General features: G+C 42.6%; 1 protein-coding gene across 3 annotated transcripts in view; it reads right to left on the bottom strand.

The window, feature by feature from the left end:
- Positions 1–24,879, bottom strand: part of phf14 (PHD finger protein 14) — a 151,466-nt gene that overhangs the window by 11,499 nt on the left and 115,088 nt on the right. For all 3 annotated transcript variants that reach the window (XM_061839130.1, XM_061839213.1, XM_061839304.1), the window contains exon 15: positions 2,787–2,849. In XM_061839130.1, the coding sequence (XP_061695114.1) occupies positions 2,787–2,849 (63 nt within the window). The remainder of the gene's footprint in view (positions 1–2,786; positions 2,850–24,879) is intronic.

Genomic DNA, 24,879 nt, shown 5'->3' with positions numbered 1-24,879 from the left:
TGCGAGCAACAGTATGGTTTCATGCCGAGAAAGAGTACCACAGATGCATTATTTGCCTTGAGGATGCTCGTAGAAAAGTACAGAGAAGGTCAGAAGGAGCTACATTGTGTCTTTGTGGATCTAGAGAAAGCCTATGACAGAGTACCAAGAGAGGAACTGTGGTACTGCATGCCCAAGTCTGGTGTGGTGGAGAAATATGTTAGAATAGTAGAGGACATGTATGAGGGCAGCAGAACAGCGGTGAGGCGCGGCGTTGGTGTGTCAGAAGAATTTAAGGTGGAGATGGGACTGCATCAGGGATCCGCACTGAGCCCCTTTCCTGTTTGCGGTAGTAATGAATAGGCTGACAGATGAGGTTAGACTGGAATCCCCTTGGACTATGATGTTCGCAGATGATATTGTGATCTGCAGTGAAAGCAGGGAGTAGGTGGAGGAACAATTAGAAATATGGAGGCATTCACTGGAAAGGAGAGGAATGAAGATTGGCCGAAGTAAAACAGAATATCTGTGTATGAATGTGAGGGGTGGAGGAGGAGGAATAAAGCTTCGGGGAGTAGAGATAGCTAGGGTGGACGACTTCAAATAGTTTGGGCCAATAATCCAGAGCAATGGTGAGTGTGGTAAGGAAGTGAAGAAAGGGGTCCAAGCATGTTGGAACTGCTGACAGAAGGTGTCTGGTGTGTTATGTGACAGAAGAGTCTGTCAGATATGAAGATGTTGAGGTTCTCGCTAGGAGTGAGCAGGTTGGATAGGATTCAAATGAGCTCAATAGAGGGACAGCCAAAGTTGGATGTTTTGCAGATAAGGTTCGGGAGAGCAGACTTCGATGGTTTGTACATGGTCAGAGGCGAGTGAGTGAGTATATTGGTAAAGGGTGCTGAGGAAATGCTGCCAGGGAAATGAGCGAGGAAGATCAAAGAGATGTTTGATGGATGTTGTGAGGGAAGACATGAGGGCAGTTGGTGTTCAAGAGGAAGATGCAGGAGATAGTCTTAGATGGAAAAAGATGCAGCTGCAAGTCGCTTGGGGTATGTCTCTATCAGTTTTGCACATTAAGAGACTGAAAATTCTTGCAAAAAAGCTTCTCAGTGAGGTTGGATGGAGAGTGTGAACAGCAGTCTTCAGCTCTGCCCACAGATTCTCGATTGGATTCAGGTCTGGACTTTGACTTGGTCATTCTAACACCTGGATACATTTATTTGTGAACCATTCCATTGTAGATTTGGCTTTATGTTTTGGATTATTGTCCTGTTCGAAGATGAATCTCCATCCCAGTCGCAGGTCTTTTGCAGACTCCAACAGGCTTTCTTGTAGAATGGCCCTGTACTTGGCTCCATTCATCTTCCATAGAATTTTCCTTCTCTGTCCCTGCTGAAGAAAAGCAGGCCCAAACCATGAGGCTGCCACCACCATGTTTGACAGTGGGGATGGTGTGTTCATTGTGATGAGCTGTGTTGCCTTTGCGCCAAACATATTATTTTCCATTGTGGCCAAAAAGTTCGATTTTGGTTTCATCTTCTTCCACATGTTTTAGTGTGTCTCCGAGGTGGCTTGTGGCAAATTTTAAATGACACTTTTTTTATGGATATCTTTGAGAAATGCCTTTCTTCTTGCCACTCTTCCATGAAGGTGAGATTTGGGCAGTGTACAACTGATTGTTGTCCGATGTACAGACTCTCCCACCTAAACTGTAGATCTCTGCAGTTCATCAAGAGTGATCATGGGCATCTTGGCTGTATCTGATCAGTCTTCTCCTTCTTCGAGGTGAAAGTTTAGAGGAACGGTAGATTTTCAGGGGTCTGATACTCCTTCCAATGTCAATAGGATTGCTTGCACAATGCTCCTTGAGATGTTGAAAAGCTTGGAAAATCTTTTTTTTATCTAAATCCGACTTTAAACTTATCCACAACAGTATCTCGGACCTGCCTGGTGTGTTCCTTCGTCTTCATGATGTTCTCTGCACTTTAAACAGAACCCTGAGACTATCACAGAGCAGGTGCATTTATCCGGAGACTTGACTACACACTGGTGGATTCTATTTATCATCATCAGTCAACATTGGATCATTCAGAGATCCTCAATGAACTTCTGGAGTGAGTTTTCTGCAATGAAAGTAAAGGGGCCGAATAATATTGCACGACCCACTTTTCAGTTTTTTTGTTAAAAAAAAGTATAAAATATCCAATACATTTCGTTCCACTTCATAATTATGTCCCACTTCCTGTTGATTCTTAGCAAAAAATAAAAAAATAATAGATATAGATTGATAAAATATGCAATGCATTGAATCCGCAATAAGAGTGACACAGCAAGGAATTCAAAATGGTTATCTCTAGTAGACCCCTTGAGCTTGCAAGATTTTCACACAATGGCAAGACTGGTACGTTGGGAGGTACATCAATGTTCTGAGCAGCAAGGAACCATTGGATGCTCAGGGCAATGTGAGGACATGCATTGTCAGAGAAAGTAGCCACGAGTTGTTCCACCATAACTCTGACCTCTTCTTGCGCGCTAAATGATGCAATTGCTGCAGGATCTTTGTTGACCTGTTGTTTACTGACCTGGCCTACATTAAAGGGGGGTCCTCAATTTGTAATTTGGTCTTGAACAGTAACTTTTATGATATTGCTGGAAATTTTCACACAGATATGAAATATAAGGGTAGATTTTGGCGTTATGTAACAGCTCCGCTTAAATGACAGTTCAATCACTCATTCAGTTAATTACTCTTCAAAGGTCAATTTTGAAAGAGGAAGTTTTAACATTCGTTAAAGTGAGTGACAAACCTCAATCTTATCTTCTCTGTCTTCACAGATCAGGACATTCTTTCTTTTCTGTCCTCTGGTTCTCTGTGAAACAATAAAAAAACAATTTAATAAAAAAATTAAATATGCACAATTAATGTGGAATATAAACTGCACAAATAATTTTTTCTTTTTTTTTTTCTCCCTTCCAGCACCAGAAGTCAAAATACACAACTGCAATGTCTAAGATGGTCTTCAGTCAATCACAGGGTACATGTAGACAACCAATCATTTACACATATTAGTGCCCTGCGACTGAATGATGACCACTTTTGGGTGTCGTCAATCTTTTGCCCGAAGTCAGTAGGGAGAGGCTCAAGCACTCTGCAAACCTGAAAAGAATGAGTGTAACATACAAGAGAAAAGAGAGTTGGTTATGTTATTTTTTTTTATTAATTACACCAAAATCCCTCACATTGTGTTTTGGATTATCTTCACTATTGTAATTTTATCTTCAATCTGACATGTTTATTTATTTTGGCTATGACAGCTTTTGTTGTTGTTGAACTGTGTAGCACCTGCGCCGAGGCGCACCCCTCCACACCCACACTCACATACACACACACACACACACACACATGCAGGATGGAGGAAAAGCTGCACTGTAAGCCAGTGTCCTTCCTTACTCAAATACAACAACACAGTTCGTGATGTGAATTATAACTTTCACAAAATGTCACCAAACAACAGTACTCAAACATTTTGACATTAAATGATGAATACAACTTATAAAAACAGCTTTTTGTTCCCGCGGCCTCAGGTACATACCTCTTGCAGTCTGAGTCAAGGCAGACTGACGAGAGAGGGCCCGACATTACATCACTTCCACCGGTTTTCAAAATAAAAGTGCTGACTTTGAAAAAAAGAAAATATAAAGTACAAAGCCAAAATAAATAAGCATGTCAAATCGAAGATAAAATAACAATAGTGAAGATAATACAAAACACAATGTGAGGGATTTTGGTGAAATTAATAATAAAAAAAATTTAAAAAAAATAATATAACCAACTCTATTTTCTCTTGTATGTTACATGAGCAGTGTTGAGAATGAATACATGCCGGAATCAGAATCACAATCACCTTTATTTGCCACGTGTGTATAAAAACAAGGAATTTGTGTCTGATAGTTGGGGCCACTTGAGTATGACAACAGCCATTTGACAGAAAATACTTTTGGGAATTCAAAACATCAAAAAACTATGAAAAATCTCTGAGCAATAAACAGTTACCAATAATGTGGTAATTCTGGTCATAAAAAAATCGTCAACTGTGGAAATGATCCAGAGTCAATTTAGAGCAGTTTGAAATAACTAATAATGGTGCAAAAGACGGCGAGACCTCAAGAAATGAAAGCATTTTAATATGACTAGTAGTGCAATAAACTGTGTCCATTATGCAAATGGTGCAGATACTTCAAGTACAGGTGGCCAGTATTGGTCAACAACAGATACGCAAATTGTTCTGAGTGCCAAGACTCCTACAGTGAGTGCACGAATAATGTACAGTGCCGTGAAGAAGCATTTGTTCCCTTCCTGATTTCTGTTTGTTTTTTTTTTGCACATTACACACAAATGATTCAAAACATCAAGCCAATTTTAACATCACTCAGAGACAACCCAGGGGAATATATAATACAGTTTTTAAATCCATCCATCCAGTTTCTTAACCGCTTATCCTAACAAGGGTCGCAGGAGTGCTGGAGCCTATCCCAGCTGTCAATGGGCAGGAGGCAGGGTAAACCCTGAAATGGTTGCCAGCCTATCGCAGGGTACATAGAGACAGACAACAGTCTTACTCACAATTACACTTAGGGGAAATTTAGAGTCTCCAATTAATGCATGTTTTTTGGGACGTGGGAGGAAACTGGAGTGCCCAGAGAAAACCCACACAGTGAGGAGGAGAACATGCAAACTGCAGACAGGGAGGAATGGGATTGAACCAAGGTCCTCAGAACTGTGAGGCCACTGTGCCGCCACAGTTTTCAATTGACAATTCAATTTCTTAAGGCACAAAAATTTTCAAAACTTTTCTGATCTTCTATGAAAAACTCATTGCCACCCTTGGCAGCAATCATTGAACTCAAGTGTTTATGATAACTGGCAATCAGTCTTTCACATTGCTTTAGAGGAATTTTGTCACAGTCTTCTTTGCAGAATTATTTCAACTCTGCCATATTGGAGGGTTTTCTCGCATGAACTGCCCATTTAAGGTCACACCAGAGAATCTCAATTGGATTTAAATCCAGATTTTGACTTGGCCACTCCAAAACCTCAATTTTGTTTTTTTTCCAGCCATTCGGAGGTGGACTTGCCTGGTTGTTTCAGATCATTGTCCTGCTAAATGATCAAAGAGCGTTTGAGTTTGAGGGCATGAACTGATGGCCGGATGTTTTCCTTTAGGATTTTGTGGGCCACAGCAGAATTCATTGGCTCAAACATCAAACACAGCACGTAATCCTGGTCCTGAGGGAGCACAGCAACCTCAGACCATCACCTTGCTTCAATGTTGGCATAATGTTCTTTTGATCAAATGCTGTGCCATTTGTACATCAGATGTTACTGGCTGCACACGTTCCAAAAATATTAATTTGAGTTGTCAGTCTATAAAATGTTTCCACGAAAGTCTTGAGGATCATCAATATTTTTGTTAAATGTGAGACGAGGCTTTGTAGTTTTTGCTGAGAGCAGGGTATTTTGCCAGGGAACTTTGCCATGGAAACCATTTTTGGCCAGTGTCTTTCATATGGTAGAGTCATGAAGAATGACGTTAACTGAGGCCACGAAGGCCTGCAGGTCTTTAGCAGTTGTTCGTGGTTCTTTTGAGTTACCCACCAGGTTACACGTGAGCGTTTTCTCACAATATATACTGGTGGTCGTGCGGTGCTTCCTCTATGAGGAACTGGGTTTGGAATTCTGCACTTGTAAGTCATCGGTGGTAGCAAGGTGGTTTACGGCGTTCGAGACAATGTAGGGAGTGTGTTTGTAGCTGCTTGTGTTGCGTGTGTTTGCTGACCAAGCAGCCCCATGAGTTGGGCTCGTGAATTATGGCAAGTTGTTGTACAGCCAACAAGCACGAAGCCCGTATGAGTTGGGGGATTGAAAAGTAAAGCTTTTGTGTTCGCCGACGAGTAGCCAAATGGGTTGGGGGCTCGACAAACTGCTCACATGAGTTTGGGGCTCAGAAAGTACAGCAGGTTTTGTTTTCGCCGACAACCATTCGCAAAAGTTGTGGTCTTGAGAATTCCTTTAGAAAGTCTATCTGCAGCCCGAAGGGGTGCACAATTCCTGTGCGTCCTGTAGGCTGGTCCCAAACCCGGATAAATGCAGAGGGTTGCAGCAGGAAGGGCATCCGGCGTAAAACTGTGCCAAACATATATGAGTGTTCATCAAATGACTTTCATAACTGATAGGTCGTGGCCCGGGCTAACTACGCCTGCCCCGTAATTGTTAATTTGTAAGGCGTAGGGAGAAATTCAGGTAATGTAGGTTGAGACAAAAAAGAGGAGGAAGGCGACTTAGTCGGCAGAAGAAGAAGAGGCATGCACAGTCCCTACAACTGTGTGTTGGGACTATGACAGGAAAAGCTGAGGAGTTAGTTGACATGATGATGAGGAGAAAGGTTGATGTATTGTGCATTCAAGAGAGCAAGTGGAAAGGGAGTAAGGCTAGAAGCTTAGGAGCAGGGTTTAAATTCTTTGACCATGGAGAAGATCGGAAGAGAAATGGAGTAGGGGTTATTTTAAAGAAAGAGCTGGCTAAGAATGTCTGAGAGGTGAAATGAGTATCAGATCGAATGATGAGGCTGAAATTTGAAATTAAGGGTACTGTGTATAATGTGATTAGCGGCTATGCACCACAAGTAGGCTGTGACCTTGAGTTCAAAGAGAAATTTTGGAAGGAACGAGACGAAGTGGTCCTGAGCATCCCAGAGAGAGAGAGAGAGAGAGTTGTGATTAGTGCAGATTTCAATGGATATGTTGGTGGACTTCGCAAAAAGGATGGAATTGGCAGTGGTGAACATTTATTTCCAGAAGAGACAGGAACATAGAGTGACCTACAAAAGCAGATGTAGGAGCACGCAGGTGGATTATATTTTGTGCAGATGATGTAATCTGAAGGAGGTTACTGATTGTAAGGTTGTGGTGGGAGAGAGTGTAGCTCGACAGCATAGGATGGCGGTGTGTAGGATGACTCTGGTAGCGGGTAGGAAGATTAGGAAGACAAAGGTACAGCAGAGAATCAGGTGGTGGAAGTTGCGGAAGGAAGAATGTCATGTGGCCTTTCGGAAAGAGGTGAGAGAGGCACTAGATGGACAGGAAGAGCTCCCGGAATACTGGAATATGACTGCCAATGAACCCAGAGAGTAATTGGGGTGCCTTCTGGTAGGAAAGGGGAGAAGTATACTTGGTGGTGGAATCCCAAAATACACGAACCCATCCAAGCAAAGAGATTAGCGAAGAAGTGGGACATGGAGAGGACTGAGGAGAGGCGGAAGGAACACAGTGAGATGCAACGTAGGGCAAGTGTAGAGGTGGCCAAGGCTAAACAAGAGGCATATGACGACATTTACACCAGGTTGGATACGAAAGAGGGAAAAAAGGTTCTCTACAGATTGGCCAGACTGAGGAATAGAGATGGAAAGGATGTGCAGCAAGTGAAGGTGATTAAGGATAGCGATGGAAATATGTTGACTGGTGCCAGTAGTGTGCTAAGTAGATCGAAATAGTACTTTGAGAAGTTAATGAATGAAAAGAATGGGAGAGAAGGTAGAGTCAAAGAGGCAAGAGAGAATGACCAGCAAGTGGCAATGATTAGTAAGGGGGAAGTTGGAAAGGCACTGAACAGAATGAAAAATGGAAAGACAGTTGGTCCTGATGACGTACCAGAGGACGTATGGAAGCAATTTGGATAGGTGGCTGTGGAGTTTTTGACCAACTTATTCAATAGAATACTATCAGGAGAGAAGATGCCAGAAGAATGGCGGAAAAGTGTGCGAGTCCCCATTTTTAAGAACAAAGGCGATGCTCAGGGCTGTGAAAACTATAGAGGAATAAAGACGATGAGCCACAAATGAAGTTATGGGAAGAGTAGTCGAGCCTAGACTCAGGACAGAAGTAAGAATCTGCGAGCAACAGTATGGTTTCATGCCGAGAAAGAGTACCACAGATGCATTATTTGCCTTGAGGATGCTCGTAGAAAAGTACAGAGAAGGTCAGAAGGAGCTACATTGTGTATTTGTAGACCGAGAGAAACCCTATGACAGAGTACCAAGATAGGAACTGTGGTACTGCATGCCCAAGTCTGGTGTGGCGGAGAAATATGTTAGAATAGTAGAGGACATGTATGAGGGCAGCAGAACAGGGGTGAGGCGCGGCGTTGGTGTGTCAGAAGCATTTAAGGTGGAGATGGGACTGCATCAGGGATCCGCACTGAGCCCCTTTCCTTTTTGTGGTAGTAATGAATAGGCTGACAGATGAGGTTAGACTGGAATCCCCTTGGACTATGATGTTCGCAGATGATATTGTGATCTGCAGTGAAAGCAGGGAGTAGGTGGAGGAACAATTAGAAATATGGAGGCATTCACTGGAAAGGAGAGGAATGAAGATTGGCCGAAGTAAAACAGAATATCTGTGTATGAATGTGAGGGGCGGAGGAGGAGGAGTGAAGCTTCGGGGAGAAGAGATAGCGAGGGTGGATGACTTCAAATACTTGGGGTCAACAATAAAGAGCAATGAAGAGTGTGGTAAAGAAGTGAAGAAACGGATGCAAGCCGGGTGGAACAGTTGGCGGAAGGTGCCTGGTGTTCTATGCGACAGAAGAGTCTCCACTAGGATGAAGGGCAAAGTTTATAAAACAGTGGTGAGGCCGGCCATGAAGTACGCATTAGAGATAGTGGTACTGAAGAAACAACAAAGCAGAACTGGAGGTAGCAGAAATGAAGATGCTGAGGTTCTTGCTCGGAGTGAACAGGTTGGATAGGATTAGAAACGAGCTCATTTGAGGGACAGCCAAAGTTGGATGTTTTGGAGACAACGTTAGAGAGAGCAGACTTAGATGGTTTGGACATGTTCAGAGACGAGGGAAAGACCAAAGAAAAGATTGATGGATGTTGTGAGGGAGGACATGAGGGCAGTGGGTGTTAAAGAAGAAGATGCATGAGATAGGCTTAGATGGAAAAAGATGACACTCTGTGGCGACCTCTAACGGGACAAGGTGAAAAGAAAGTAAGAAGATGTGTTCGTTTGGAGAGCAGCCTGTATGTGATTGGGGGTTCAAGGAACGACGTTGCACGAGTACAATGAAGGCATACTAACTTCATTGTAGTAGACGAAGAAGTCACTGCTGTGAACACATCTGATGGTTGTTTGAATTATGAGAAGCAGATGTAAGGAAAAAGAAGCAAAATAAAAGCATACAATGGGTGCATGTGTATTCTGAGTGATATACCTTACTTACTTATAGGTAGCATGTCATCTTTTTCCATCTAAGTCATCTAAGTCATCTAAGTCTATCTTGTGCATCTTCTTCTCTAACACCCATTCTGAGTGATATACCTTACTTACTTATAGGTATATCACTCAGAATACACATGCACCCATTGTATGCTTTTATTTTGCTTCTTTTTCCTTACATCTGCTTCTCATAATTCAAACAACCATCAGATGTGTTCACAGCAGTGACTAAGCATATACTATGCGTGCTTTGCTGGGTACCCATAATAGATATAAAATAATGAAAATGAGAAAAATTAGACATGACTGGAACGCAAGAAAGCCGTAGGCCGTGGTTGCCCCCGATGATGGAGGGGCATGGTGGCTTTCCAGAGAATGTATAAGCAAAAATGAGTGTTGACCGGTTAATTTTACCTCAGTAGTTGGAGGTGTAGGATGTTAGGCTGGGGGGGACATTGGAGATGATCCACTGGAGAATGGATCAGTATGCAGAAGGTAAGCAGGGTTGTGAACATGCAAGGAGGGAAGAGTGTCTTTTTGTTGTGAATGTATTACTGGAGGTGAGCGAGGTGTGTGTACGTAACAGTCCCACATGTGAAGGGGAAGAGCATGGTCTGAAGTGTAACCGGCCTGGTGGCTGACGTGCTACGGAATGGCGGACGTCACAATGGTTGGGTACAGGATGCTGGTTCGCCTTGCCTCTGCATGCACAGCAGGCTGGGAGTAACGGTAGTAACGTTACTTTATGGAAAGTGCTGTCACACTTGGAGTTAACAGGGGATTTGCTACTGTGGAAATTATGGCACCTTTCGTGAATGTTGAGGGCTGGGAGAAAGGCGTGCCGAGTGCTGAGGGGTTTTGTATACAGCGTTAGAAGACCACATACGGACGAGACTGCTACCTGCTCAGGTGTATGTTCCGGAGGGAGCATCCAAACATAAGACCATGGTGATTTTATCCACACACTCCTTGTGTTGATATATGTGTCCATCTGGTAGATAATATTCAGGAGTGAAAGTTTGTAGTTGTCTTGACAACAGACTGACCAAATGTGATAACCCTGAGGGAACACTTTAAACTGTTCGGACCCTGCATCTCATTTATGATTAGGATTTAGGGGGTTTCTGTCACTGTGTAGGATTGGAGGGTTTGTCTGTAGTGAAGATTAAGTGGTCTAAATCTAAATCAATCTCTGAAGTGTAACATTCATTAAAAGGGAGGTTTTTAAGAAGTATCGTCCATGGTCCACTGTGCTTCTGAAGATGGGAAATTGATTAAGGGTTCTCTAAAACGTGATGTGCTAATGTAGTATATTTCATTCTGGGAAAAATAAATCAATAATCTGAAGTGGAGGAAAAAGTGTCTACAAAGACAAAACAGTGAGTTGTGAGTGATTAACAGAGTCCTCACATCATGCTGTCTTAATATGGGGCTGCTGCTCTTGCAAATACCGTAACTTCTCGAAAATAATGTGCAATTTTTTCCCAAACTATCTTCAAAAAGTCAATACTCATTATATTTAGGTATGGATGAAAAATAAAAAATAGAATCACATTGTATAGTCGCATCCAGGTACATAGAGGTATACATATACATTTCGATATGATATTTGATGTCTTACGTTACACATTTATATATACTTCGGTAATGTGTGTCGGCAACCTGAACTCTGACCTCCTGGGGGGCAATGCATTTTACGATCGTTAGTGTAGCATGTTTGTTGTTACTGCACCAAACATCAGAAACGACTGTCTGTATGTTTGTTTTAACTTAAACGAAGACAGAAAATGGCGACTACAAGGGCTAATTGTGTGGGCGCTTTTAAAAGAAATGTGTTATCACTCCGGCCAATGACGCAAATACCTAACCCAAGGAATAATGTACTACTCCTGCAGGAGACCCATTTAACCGATACAGAGCACCCTAAATTTAATAGACTGGGCTTTAATCAGGTCTATTCATCATCATATAAAACAGGACATATCGAAAAGGGTGATTTTTGAAAAGATATCAGAAATTATATATAAAGAAGGAAGGTATAATGTGGTAGTGGGGAGGTTTAAAAGGACGGAAATTACTTTTAAAAACGTTTACCCTAATTTCTCAAGTATAATGCATCATGATTTATAATGCGCAACCCCAAAGTTGACCAAGAAAAAAAAAAAAATCAGGAAAACCCTTCGACCAATGCACAATGCGCACCATCAATTTGCTGCAATCTATATGCTTAAAATATTGGGAATTATCTGTATTCATATTTTGTTCCGTTTGTACTTGTATCATTTTTTCAAAAAACTGTCTGTACAACAATCATTAATAATAATAATATTTGTGCATGTACTGATGCAGCAGTAATATATATCTTGGGACAGGCCACAGAACACGCTTGTCCTGGTCCCTGTAATTGTGAGAACAGAATCCCTCAACAAACAAATAAATGCTCAATGATGGCATAACATTTTATTAATACTGTTGATAACACATATTACAGTCTTAAATAAATAAACTAACACTGTCTCCAAATTTTTTTTGCATTAATTATTTGTGTATAGTGCAGTTTATCCTCTACATTACACATCATTGGCCAAGACTTCAAAAGAAAAATCTGACCATCTCCAATCTGAAAAATATCCATCATAGCTACTTTTGGTGCATCACTGTCGAACTCATCAATGACCCGGTACAGTTCTGGTGCTTCCTCCATTGAATCATGATTAGTGATCCTATTTTGCTCTCACAGCATGTCATCCTCTGTGCTATCGATGGCATTTGTGAGGAAACATTTTTTAAATCCCAAGAGTTTTGGTTGTGCAGCACAGCCTGTCGACCTCCATTTAGCTACAATCTGTAGCAGTTTTCCTATGCCGTCAGGTGGCTATTAAAACAATGTGAGCTCAAACTATGTAGAAACGAGAGTAACGGACACATTTTTAAAAAAGCGACCATTTCAATTGTGTGCACACTCCCCCCCCCCTTTTTTTTTAAAATGCGCTCATGACGCTCGTATTACATAGTTTGAGCTCACGTTGTTTTGATACCCACCTGAAGCCATTGAGCTATCGTTGTTTCGTACTACCGCGGTACTTCTGCGTTGGCGGTGTAATCAACACGAGTGATGACACGTTTCTCTTAAAAGCAGCTGCACATCTAGCTGTTGTAGTCGACATTTTTTGTCTTGGTTTAAGTTAAAACAAACTCAGGGGCAGTGGTTTCTGATCTTTGGTGCAGTAGCAATTAACATGCTAAGCTTCTTCTTCTTTTCCTTTCGGCTTGTCCCATTAGGGGTTGGCACAGCATGTCATCTTTTTCCATCTAAGTCTATCTTGTGCATCTTCTTCTCTAACACCCACTATCCTCATGTCTTCCCTCACAATATCCATCAACCTTTTCTTTGGTCTTCCTCTTGCTCTTTTGCCTGGAAGCTCCATCTTCAGCACCCTTCTACTATATACTCACTCTCTCACCTCTAAACATGTCCAAACCATCTAAGTCTGAGCGCTCTAAGCTTGTCTCCAAAACATCCAACTTCTGCTGTTCCTCAAATGAGTTTGTTTCTAGAACATGCCACCATACATTCCACAGATTATTTCTTTCCATATTATGGCAAAATTTTGCAAGAGAGTAAGCTATTTTACAGTGTCCAATTAGATGGTACCACAAGTGAAGACACTACAAATCGGCCATGATTTCTGTATTTGCACACATAATACGTCACATCTGCACGTGTAGGTCATGTGACTCGCCAAAATGGCAGTGCCCATGAAAATTCGTAATTGCCGATAAAAATCTTCTCAAAATACCATTAAATGATAGAGGATTAACCTCAAATTTTCAAGGTACAGTACATATGACATGACCTATTGGATACATTGTTAATCCAAATGACCGGATTTCTCCTTTAAAAGCTGTCAAAGGCAAACAACCTTGGATTTGTACTTCAGGAAACATTGCAAGTTAATGTTTGTTTTGAATTCATAGTTTATGGAAGTTATTAATTTTAGTAGTCCCCATGATGCCTCGTCACGCAGCTTTCTTTTCGCATTATTGCTCAACCCCAAAGGCAACGGAAATTTTTTTTAATTATTCCTTACATTAGGTACACTGTGAATGCTTATTTGCAAGGTAAATGAACACAATTTTGTATTATTTTAGACATTATGTACATTTTGAATGTTTATTTTTTGCGGAGGGGTGGGAGTGCTTGGAACAGGTTAGGCTATTTACATGTACAATGTGTTTCTCCTTAAGAACATGCACGATACAAAACAACTTCTGGAATGGTTCATTTCATAAGTAGAGGTACCACTCAAGTTACGGGAGCAACTGGTGGGTTCAATACCATGCTGAAGGGCACCTTTGTGGGAATATGAATTGAATTTGGCACCTCCCAAAAAACAGTCTCGCTTTCAAATGCCTTTATCAGGAAAGCTCCAATGTTTTTGTATCACTGGCAGATTTCTTTAGTTTGTCTTCAAGGGTTAAACTCATATCTCCAGGTCCACAAGCCTCATCCAAAACAATTCAAAGCATGTTTAAATTGCTGAGACGTGTTATTTCTTTTTTCATTTGTGAAAACAAGAACAACAATGCTGACTGCTGGGAGTGTTCCAGAGCAACAAAGAGCAAAGTTCCATCAAGTCCCAGAGGAAAGTGAGAAGGTCAAATATTGGCAGTGGTGAAAAAACAAAAGGGAAAGACTACCCCGCCACTGCAACAAAGCTGTCAGATACAAATCTTGAAAATCGCCAAGGGTGGGTTGTCAGAAGATATTACTGAATAAAACATGTTCAGTTCCGCAGTCTCCAATTAGTTTGTCAATAAATGAAACATGGATCAGAATCTGTAATAAACAGACCAGAAATTAGATTTTGTTTTTAGACTATCGACTACAAAACTCTGACAATAGCCCAAGAGTGCCACGATATGATTTTTGAGATTAGAATTGAGTCCGATGTCAGAAAAGAACTAAGAGCTCTCATTTTACCCTCATTAAACAAGAATCCATTCCATGCTTTACTCCAGCATCTTTATCCAGAAAATCCCACAGGATCAAAACAACAGGTTGCTAAAGTGCTAACATAGTAGCAGGGAGTAAGAGTGACACTTGCTTGCTTAAAGTTGTCAACCGTATTCTTCGGACAACAAACTGCTACTTTTTCCAGGCACTGTAAACCCTGCGGCAAATTTAACGATGCAGCTTAATTTATTAATTTTTTTGTCACTAGCAGCTATAAGTTTAAAGGTACAAACTTGTTCGAACAAAATGGTGAGAGAATAGCCATTCCTTATCATGCACTCAAGGTTTGGGTATGGACAGATGACTCAGTGTAAAAGAAGAAACGATTACATTCAGCACGCCGAGTGGAAGAAGAATCTACCTCAGTTGCAGAAGAAGACGGCGCAAGTTTTTGGTGCCCTCAAAACTGGACGCAGCACAACACACACAAACATAAAATATATACTTATAATTTTTGATTAATAATGTTTTATTTCACAAAAATTGGCCACATGCAAAGGTCTTCCTTTTCAGAGGTCTGCCAGTGGATTTTAAAAGTGTGGAGAAGTGTGAATCTACCATCACCAGTGGATTAAAAGGCTGGACTGCTATGTGAGAAGAACAGCACCTCAGCGATAATTCGAGATGAAAATGACATTGAGAGTGAATGAGAGATTGAAATGATGTGGGATGGAGACTTTCTGAGGCTCTTCAACTCTGATACTGAAGATATCGACTTTAGTGGTTTCATTGAACAGGAGGAGGGTGAATAAAAATAAAAATTTCTGTTATGTTTGGGGCATTTTACAGTCACCGTTTGGAAAATAAGGTATGTAAATAAACATTAACAAAGTCTTTCTGTGTGAATATCTAATTTCAAAACGTACCAATATGGAGGGTATATATCCACAGCACATGGTCAGGCACAGCTCGTGTATGGAGGAATAAAAGATAAAAGAAAACGCGACACAGAGTGGCCATGGTTTATCCCAGAAGTCGGGAAACTTTTAAGCTGAGAGAGCCATAAATTCCAACTATTTTATAATGTAATTCCAAAAGAGCCATAAAATATTTATACATGTGTATTTGTGCATTTGATGTAAGACCAACGCATTTAGAGTACAATAAGTCTGAATTATTGCAACAATTCTTGCCGACAGCGGTGTGTCATTTGTTCGTTTGATTATCTTGTCTTTATGTGAAATGTTGTCAAAAAGTTCACTGTCAAGATTAAGCATGACCATTTTGGCAAACTCCCCATCTGTGGCTTTACGTTTCTCACAATTGCCAAAGCACCAGCAAAGCTATTTGAATTTCAGTCACCTTGTTGTGTCTAAACACGAAGTTGCTGCTGTCTAGCTTGGACTCTGGACAGGTGCTCTTGAAATGCTTTCTTCTTGATGTCTCCCACAGGTTATTTTGATGCAAACAGTATGGCGTGTGTCGAAGTGGCACTTTATATTTGAGCATTTCATCGTTGCGATTTTGTCATTACATATTAGACACAAAGGAACCTTTCACTGCAAAGCTGAATTCCTCCCACTCTTGCAAAAAAACTGTAGTACTCGTCATCTCTTTTTCTTTTAGCCATCAATGTCAAAAGCTTTTCTACAATTAATTTCTACTCGATCTGCATTTGACCCTGTTGCGCCTGCTCACGTCGACTTCCATGGTGGACAGCAAACTACGAAAACCCCAGAGGACAACCTGTCTCTGCCTCATTTGTGTTGCCTGTGCAACAGAAATTACATGTACAGTGAATCATTATGAGGGCTCTGCGAGCCACATCCAACCATCAAAAGAGCCAGAAATGGCACGCGAGCCATCCTTTCCCGACCCCTGGTTTATCTGGTGCGTTCTGTTGTCCGGAAAATATGACACTGCAAAACTTAACTTACATAAAGAATTACATGTTTTCAAAGTTCAAATACACAACACACCACCACAGCCTTTTCTTCATAAAAACCATGAGCTCTAAGCTAACACTCCTTGTTCTTTTCCTTTCGGCTTGTCCCGTTAGGGGTTCCCACAGCATGTCATCTTTTTCCATCTGAGCCTATCTCCTGCATCTTCCTCGATAACCCCAACTGCCCTCATGTCTTCCCTCACAACATCCATCAACCTTCTCTTTGGTCTTCCTCTTGCTCTTTTGCTTGGCAGCTCCAACTTCAGCACGCTTATACCAATATACTCATTCTCTTGCTTCTGGACATGTCCAAACCATCGAAGTCTGCTCTCTCGAACCGCCAAAAAATCCAATTTTGGCTGTCCCTCTAATTATATCCAACCTGCTCACTCCTAGAGAGAATCTCAACATCTTAATTTCTGCCACCTCAAATTCTGCTTCCTGAGTCTCTTCAGTGTCACCGTCTCTAATCCGTACAGCATGGCTGGCCTCACCACTGTTTTATAAACTTTGCCCGAGACTGCTCAGAGACTCTTCTGTCACACAAGATACCAGACACCTTCAGCCAGCTGTTCCAACCTGCTTGGACCTGTTTCTTCACTTCCTTACCACATTCACCATTGCTTTGGGTTGTTGACTGTAAGTATTTGAAGTCGTCCACCGTCACTATCTCCCTGGAGCCTCACTCTTCCCCCTTTAGCCCTTTCATTTACGCACATATATTCTGTTTTACTTTGGCTAATCTTCATTCCTCTCCTTTACAGTGCATGCCTCCATCTTTCTAATTGTTCCTCCACCTGATCCCTGCTTTCATTACATATCACAATATCATCTGCGGACATCATAGTCCAAGTTGATGAGCCACACAATGAAGTTATGGGAAAGAGTAGTGGAGGCTAGACTCAGGACATAAGAACGTATCTGCGAGCAACAAAATGGCTTCATGCCTAGAAAGAGTACCACAGATGCATTATTTACCTTGAGGATGCTAGTGCAAACATACAAAGAAGGTCAGAAGAAGCTACATTGTGCCTTTTTGGCTCTAGAGAAAGTCGATGACAGAGTACCAAGAGAGGAACTGTGGTACTGCATGCGTAAGTCTGGTCTGGTGGAGAATACGTTAGAATAGTGCAGGACATGTATGAGGGCTACAGTGGTGAGGTGTGCTGTAGGTATGTCAGAAGAATTTTATGGTGGAGGTGGGACTGCATCAAGGATCAGTTCTGAGCCCCTTCCTCTTTGCTGTGGCAATGGACATGCTGACAGATGAGGTGAGAATGGAATCCCCTTGGACTATGATGTTCGCAGATGATATTGTGATGTGTAGTGAAAGCAAGGAGGAGGTGGAGAAACAATTAGAAATATGGAGGCATGCACTGGAAAGGAGAGGAATGAAGATTAGCCGAAATAAAATAGCATATATGTGCGTAAATGAAAGGGGTGGGGTGCGGGGGGTGAGGCTCCAGGGAGAAGAGATAGTGAGGAGCAACAACTTTGAATACCTGGGGTCAACAATACAGAGCAATGGGAAGGTGTCTGGTGTTCTATTCGAAAGAAGAGTCTCCGCAAGGATAAGGGCAAAGTTTATAAAACAGTGGTGAGGCCGGCCATGATGTAAGGACTAGAAACGGTGGCACTGAAGAAACAACAAGAAACAGAACTTGAGGTAGCAGAAATGAAGATGCTGAGGTTCTCGCTTGGAGTGAACAGGTTGGATAAGATTAGAAAGCTCATCACAGGGACAGCCAAAGTTGGATGTTTTGGAGAGAAGGTTAGAGAGAGCAGACTTCGATGGTTTGGACATGTTCAGAGACGAGATAGTGAGTATATTGGTAGAAGGGTGCTGAGGATGGAGCTGCCAGGCAAAAGAGTGAGAGGAAGACCAAAGAAAAGGTTGATGGATGTTGTGAGGGAGGACATGAGGACAGTGGGTGTTAAAGAAGAAGATGCACGAGATAGGCTGAGATGGAAAAAGATGACACGCTGTGGTGACCCCTAATGGGACAAGCCGAAAGGAAAAGAATAAGGTGAGTGTGGTAAGGAAGTGACGAAATGGGTCCAAGCAGGTTGGAACAGCTGGCGGAAGGTGTCTGGTGTGTTATGTGCAGAATAGTCTCTGCTCGGATGAACGGCATACTTTATAAAACAGTGGTGAGGCCTGCCATGATGTATGGATTAGAGACGGTGGCAGTAAAGAGACAACAGGAAGCAGAACTGAAGGTGGCAGAAATGAAGATGATGCTAGGATTTGAAATGAGCTCATTAGAGGGACAGCCAAAGTTGGATGTTTTGGAGACAAGGTTCGAGAGAGCAGATTTTGATGGTTTGGACATGTCCAGATGAGAGAGAGTGAGTATTTTGGTAGAAGGGTGCTGAGAATGGAGCTGCGAGGAAAAAGAGCGCGTGGAAGACCAAAGAAAAGGTTGAGGGATGTTGTGAGGGAAGACATGAGGCCAGTGGGTATTAAAGAGGAAGATGATAGACTTCGATGGAAAAAGATGACATGCTGTGGCGACCCCTAACGGGACTAGCCAAAGGAAAAGAAGAAGAAGTTAAGAGCGTGTCAACGCTCCACATGAAGTTAAACTGATATAGAGTGCCCTTACCCATTCAATGACAATTGTGCAAAGAGCAGTTTAAACTGACAGCACGGGTCGCGAACCTTTTGGGCTGAGGGCGCCTATATTTCAAAATGTAATTTCAAAAGAGTCATACAATATTTTAAAAACTAAATACAGATGTATTTGGGCATTTATGTAGGACCAACAATTTTAGAGTCCAATAAGTCTCTGAATTATTGTAAATAACATTGTTACGGTGTTGCTGATGACAAAAGTACTTCTTACCAATAATGCGACTTCTGGTGCTGCGTGGTTTTGCTGATGGTTTTGGAGTCTGTTTCATACATCGTTAGATTAAGCTTCATACAGGCGTTGAGACTTCCATCCGTTAATCATGAACGTAATTCAATTTTATTTGCCATCATGATAGTACGATGGTGAACAGTTCTTGCCGACAAAGGCATGTCTTTTATTAATTTGATTGTCTTGTCTTTCTGCGAAATGTTTATTGGCAACATCAAGCACGAATGCTTTGGCAAATTCCCCATCTGTGAATGGCTTTCCGTTTCTCAGAATTGCAAAACTGCACAGCAGAACTTTCTCTTTTCACAAAGGCTGTCCAATCTTGCCAAAAACTGCAGTCATCTTTTTTTCTTGGAGCAATCGTTGTCAAAAGTGTTTCAACAACTAGTTCTTGCGACCCGATCTGCATTTGTCCATTTTGCGCCTTCCTCAGTCAACTATGGCAACCCCACTTGGACAACTGTCTCTGCCCTATTGTGCGTTGGCTATGCGACACATATGACACATACAGTATGTAGATATGAGGGCTCTGCAAGCCACTTGCAGCCATCAAAAGAGGCAGATATGGCTCGCGAACCATAGGTTCCTGACCCCTGATCTACAGTATACGTCGTTAATAATAATACTGATTGGAGCAGCAGGATGTGAGGGTGTGTCCCAACAATCGCACACAGGAGAAAATAATAGGTTCATTGATCAAAAAAGTAATGCCTTATTTGGAAGAGGTAAAAAACATTTTGAATGCCTGCTCATTTTGATTTGCCTTGATTGGCAGCGGCTACCCGACAGAAGGAGGTGGAAGAGCTGGTGGCCAGGATGTGGTGGTTCTGAAATGATCCTGCCCGCTCTGATCCTCATTCAAGTGGCGTGGAGATCCTCAAGGGTGGGTGGGGGTGTGGTCGAGCCAACAATCACTTCTGCGGTTTTGATTTTCCGTTGCAGTCGGAGTTTGTTCTTTTTTGTGGTAGCCCCAAACCAGACTGAGATGGAGGTACACTGTACTGATGGGATGACCACTGTGTCGAACTGTCTCAGCAGCTTTTGTGACAGGCTGTGCTTCCTCAGAAGCCCCAAGAAGTACATGCTTTGCTGGGCTTTTATGAGGATGAAGTTGATGTTCATCTACCACTTCTACTAAGTCCTGTGAGACTGTAACTCCCAAGAACATGAAGGTCTCAACAGTTGACATCAGACAATTGGATAGCGTGAGGGGAAGGTGTGGTGAAGGATGCCTCGTGAAGTCCACAATCATTTCTAAAGTCTTTAGAGTGTTCAAAGCAGGGTTGTGTTGGCCACACCATCACTCCAGTCTCACCACTTCCTGTCGATACACAGACTCGTAGCCATCCTTGATAAGGCTGATAACTGTGGTGTCATCTGCGAACCTCAGGAATTTGACAGCCGGTTGCCTCGAGGTGCAGTCGTTTGTGTAGAGCGAGAAGAGCAGTGTAGACACAACCTTGGCATGCCCCGGGGCTGATAGGCCATCCTGTGCTATGTTTTTTTAGAAGAGGCTTGAAAGCAGCTATTTTAAAGCCCAAGTGTCACACCGAAACATTCTAAAAAAATATATTGTAATGAAAAATATATATAACATTATTCACTTCAATGTCTATACGAAAAAAATAAATGTGAGTGGAGAGCACGTTATCCATGCGCAAGTGTCATTCTACGATATCCAAGTGGTCACCATATTGGCTGCATCCTCCGTCCGTGACGTCACCTGGACATTCGCCAATGAAAACATGCAGTGCACCTTAACAATGTTTGACAAACACGCCCCGTATGACACAGAAGCTCTTTTCGAAAAAGAGAACACCACACAACCGAGTGAAGTTACCGGGGCAATATTACACTATTGTTTCGAGCCCTCGGGGCAATATTACACTATTGTATCGAGCCATATTCATATGATATGCGATCATGACCAAACCGCATCCCCATCCGATCCACTTCCATGGCGGAGATGAGCCATTGGAGATGAGCGGCCGGTGTGGCTTATGACAGAGCCGAGCTGTCCTGCTTTAGGGGGTGTTCACAGACGCTGCAATACTGAGCAACACAGTCGAGCCGGGGCCCTTTTGTGTGCACGTGGCTGATTGAGGCATTCTCGGTTGGGTTCTTCAGAGCCGCCCTAGTCCCCAAAGCCCGACGTGCAGCCATCGGAGAAGCAGTAACTGCCGATTGCAGCGCCTCAGCCGGTGTGGCTGATTTTCGGCGCCGTGGTGGCATATAATGGAGCTGAGCCGTGCTGCTTTTAGGGGGATTTTCAAAGCTGCCAGAGTACTTGTTGAACACCATCGAAGGGGGCGCATTACTGCCTATCTGTTATTTGGAACCCACGAAGCTCTCGTCCTTTGCACCCGTGCAATTCATTTTTCACAAAGAACGAGGTCTCTTTCAAACTTATGAAGGCTGAATCCATTCTCCCGAGTGTTCAACCAATGTCCAGCAATGCAATGAGCCGGCATTTTGGCTAACACGAAGGAAAAACGAGCTACCTTCTTGGAGGTAAAACTAATGGAAACAAACGAGTCCACTTGGGGGTGCCGCTGTCCTTTGTGTCACGTCCTCCTTCTTCTCGAAAAAAAATCCCTCAAGAGGATTTTCATGGTGGGAGTTACAAAAAGCTTTATACGTCAAAATCATGTTTTGTGGTGAAAAAACGCGTGGGCCCATATTGGCTGACGTTTTTTTCATTCATAACATACCAAAAATCATGCATTTCATGACAGGAGCCCTTTAAATGCTTTCGGAAACTCGCCAGATGTTTGGTCAACTGTATCAAATTCTGACAAGGTAATAGAGTTTTCCCTGCGTGGCAAGGGTGAATAAGATTTTCCCGGAGTTCCGAAAGGCTCTGAATTGTGTGGCGCTGTCCTGGTTGGCATGCCTGTGCAACATCACGTGAACATCGGCGACAGTGCCTCTGGATTGGAAGAATCCAGTGATGGACACTGGCAGGTGTGTTTCAACTATAGGGGGATCATACTTCTCAGTACACTCAATACAATACACTTATGTCAATACACTTGTGACTTAGGACAATTCACAGCTGCAATTCACAATGAAAACAAGTCCTTATCAAGAATAGACAGGGTGTGATGGTATCACAAAATACGAGGGTCATTCAGTCACAAAATACAAGGGTCATTTAAAAAGGAAGGTTTTTCGGAATAAGGCGCTGTCCTGACAAGTCCTTGGCAAGTCGTGCACTTCACCTTACCATCCAATGGGGAACGGCACCACAGAGAGTTTCAATCACACCCTGGGCAACATTTTGAGGTCTTTGCCTCCTTGTGCTAAACAGACATGGCCACAAATGGCCCAGACCATGACCTTTGTGTACAACTGCACTGTTCACGAGACCACAGGGTTTGCACCTTTCTATCTGATGTTTGGTCAGGTGCGTAGACTGCCAGTCAACCTCCTCTTCAACAACGTTCTCCATGATGAGACAGTGTGTGACTATAATGTCTATGTGTCACTTCTGGATGACCTGCACTGCGCCATGACGTTGGCACACAAGAATTGCTTGGCTGAGCAGGAACATCAACGTAATCAGTACTACATGTGGGTCAAGGGTCAGTCTCTACCTCTTGGGGACCAGGTACTTTTGGCGAACAAAGGTGTGAAAGGCAAATCCAAAGTCTCTGACAAATGCCAACCCATTGTCTACACTGTTGTGGCAGCGAACCCTACCTTGCATGTCTACCGAATCAGGGATCACGATGGAAATGAACGTGTTGTTCACCGGAACCTGCTTCTTCAGGTCAACTTCCTGTCCTTGGCTAAGTTTGCAGCCAATGATGATGATGGTGCTCCAGTGGCCACGCCTGCTCCTAGTGAGATTGATGACCCTCTTCTGCACACACCTCATCACTGTTCTGCTGTCCTCAAACATGCCCTGCACTATTCCAACACATTTCTCTGCCACATCAGACTTACACATGCAGTACCACAGTTCCTCTCTTGGTACTCTGTCATCAACTTTCTCCAGATCCACACAGACACAATGTAGTTCCTTCTGACCTCCGTACTTTTACCTAGGATGCTCCAGGCAAATAATGCATCTCTGGTACTAATTCCAGGCATGAAACCATACAGTTGCTACTTATGTCCTGAGTCTAGCCTCCACTACTCTTTCCCATAACTGAATTGTGTGGCTCATCAACATTATTCTTGTATAGATCCTACAGCTAAGCACATCGCCTTTGTTCTTAAAAATGGGAACCAGCACACTTTTCCTCTATTCTTCAGGTATCCTCTCGCCCGCTTGTATTCTGTTGAATAAGTTGGTCAAAAGCTGCACAGCCACCTCTCCAAAATGCTTTTATAACTCCACCGGTATGTCATCAGGACCAACTGCCTTTCCATTTTTCATCCTTTGTAGTTCCTTTCGAACACCTTGCTAATCATTGCCACTTCCTGGTCCTTCACACTTGCCTTTTCAACTCTTCCTTCTCTCTCATTTTCTTCATTCATCAACTTCTCAAAGTATTCTTTCCATCTATTTAGCACACTACTGGGACTAGTCAGCACATTTCTAACTCTATCCTTGATCACCCTTACCTGTTGCATATCATTCCCATCTCTATTCCTCTCTCTGGCCAACCTGGAGAGATCATGTTTTCCTTCTTTCGTGTCCAACCTGGTGTATAATTCGTCATATGCCTCTTGATTAGCCTGCGCCACCTCTCCCTGTGCCCTACATCGCATCTTAATGTATTCCTTTCACCTCTCCTCAGTCCTCTCAGTGATCCACTTCTTCGCAAACCTCATTCCTTGAATGACTTCCTGTAATTTGGGGTTCCACCACCAAGTGTACTTCTCCCCTTTCCTACCAGAAGACACACCAAGTACTCTCCTGCCTGTCTCTCTTATCACCTTGACTATAGTAGTCCACTCTTCTGGGAGCTCCTCCTGTCCATCGAGAGTCTGTCTCACCTCTTTCCGAAAGGCCGCACATCATTCTTCTTTTCTCATCTTCCACCACATGGTTCACTGCTCTACCTTTGTCTTCCTAATCTTACTACCCACCACCAGAGTCATCCTAAACACCATCATCCACTTCAGTTCATTTAAACTCATTTTATACAACACATTTATTTCATATACAGTCATACCTCTATTTACGAACGTCTCTTCTAACGAAAAATTCAAGTTACGAAAAGCCTCCTCGGAAAAATTGTGTCCGCGTAACGAAGGAAATTCAGAATACAAAAGGGAAAAAATGGTCCCTGGATTCCACCGAACGTAAACATCTTGTATTGTATCTTGGTTTCAAAGTGGTGCTACAGAGCTGCTCTCCCATTGGCTATCGCTAGAGCATCTTCCTAGCATCACATTGGTTAGGAGGGACATCAATCTTTAGCCATGATGCACTTCCTATATCTTGGTTTGTGTGGCGCGATAGAGGTTGCTCTACCATTGGGTAGCAGGGAGCATCTTCCTGGCATCACATTGGCTTGGAGGAACGTCAACATTTATCTGTGATGAACTTCCTGTACAGTATCTTCATCACCGAATCAATTGTCATAAGCTAGTGCACACTCGTACTGTAGGGTGGATTTATTCATCTTTTTTCACCATGGCTAGTTGCAGTGAGAAGAAGACGAGAGTTGTTTTGTACATCAAAACAAAACAATAAATTGTCGAGAAATATGTAAAAGTCGTGCATGCATGTGGCCTCATGCTGTTGTTCCACAGGTTTTTGAGAGGATCGAAGTGGAGGTTGTAAATGAACTTGAGGAAATTGTTTCACTGGGGAAGGCTGAGGACATTGTTGGGTCAGGAGCATTGTTGGATTAATTGGATATAAAATTATCTCATATTTGCTCTCTTGGTTGTTTTTTATG

The sequence above is a fragment of the Syngnathoides biaculeatus genome, chromosome 1, assembly GCF_019802595.1.
Source record: "Syngnathoides biaculeatus isolate LvHL_M chromosome 1, ASM1980259v1, whole genome shotgun sequence".
NCBI lineage: Eukaryota > Metazoa > Chordata > Actinopteri > Syngnathiformes > Syngnathidae > Syngnathoides > Syngnathoides biaculeatus.
Note: the sequence above shows the minus strand (reverse complement) of the source record. Positions and strands in the feature narration are given on the sequence as shown.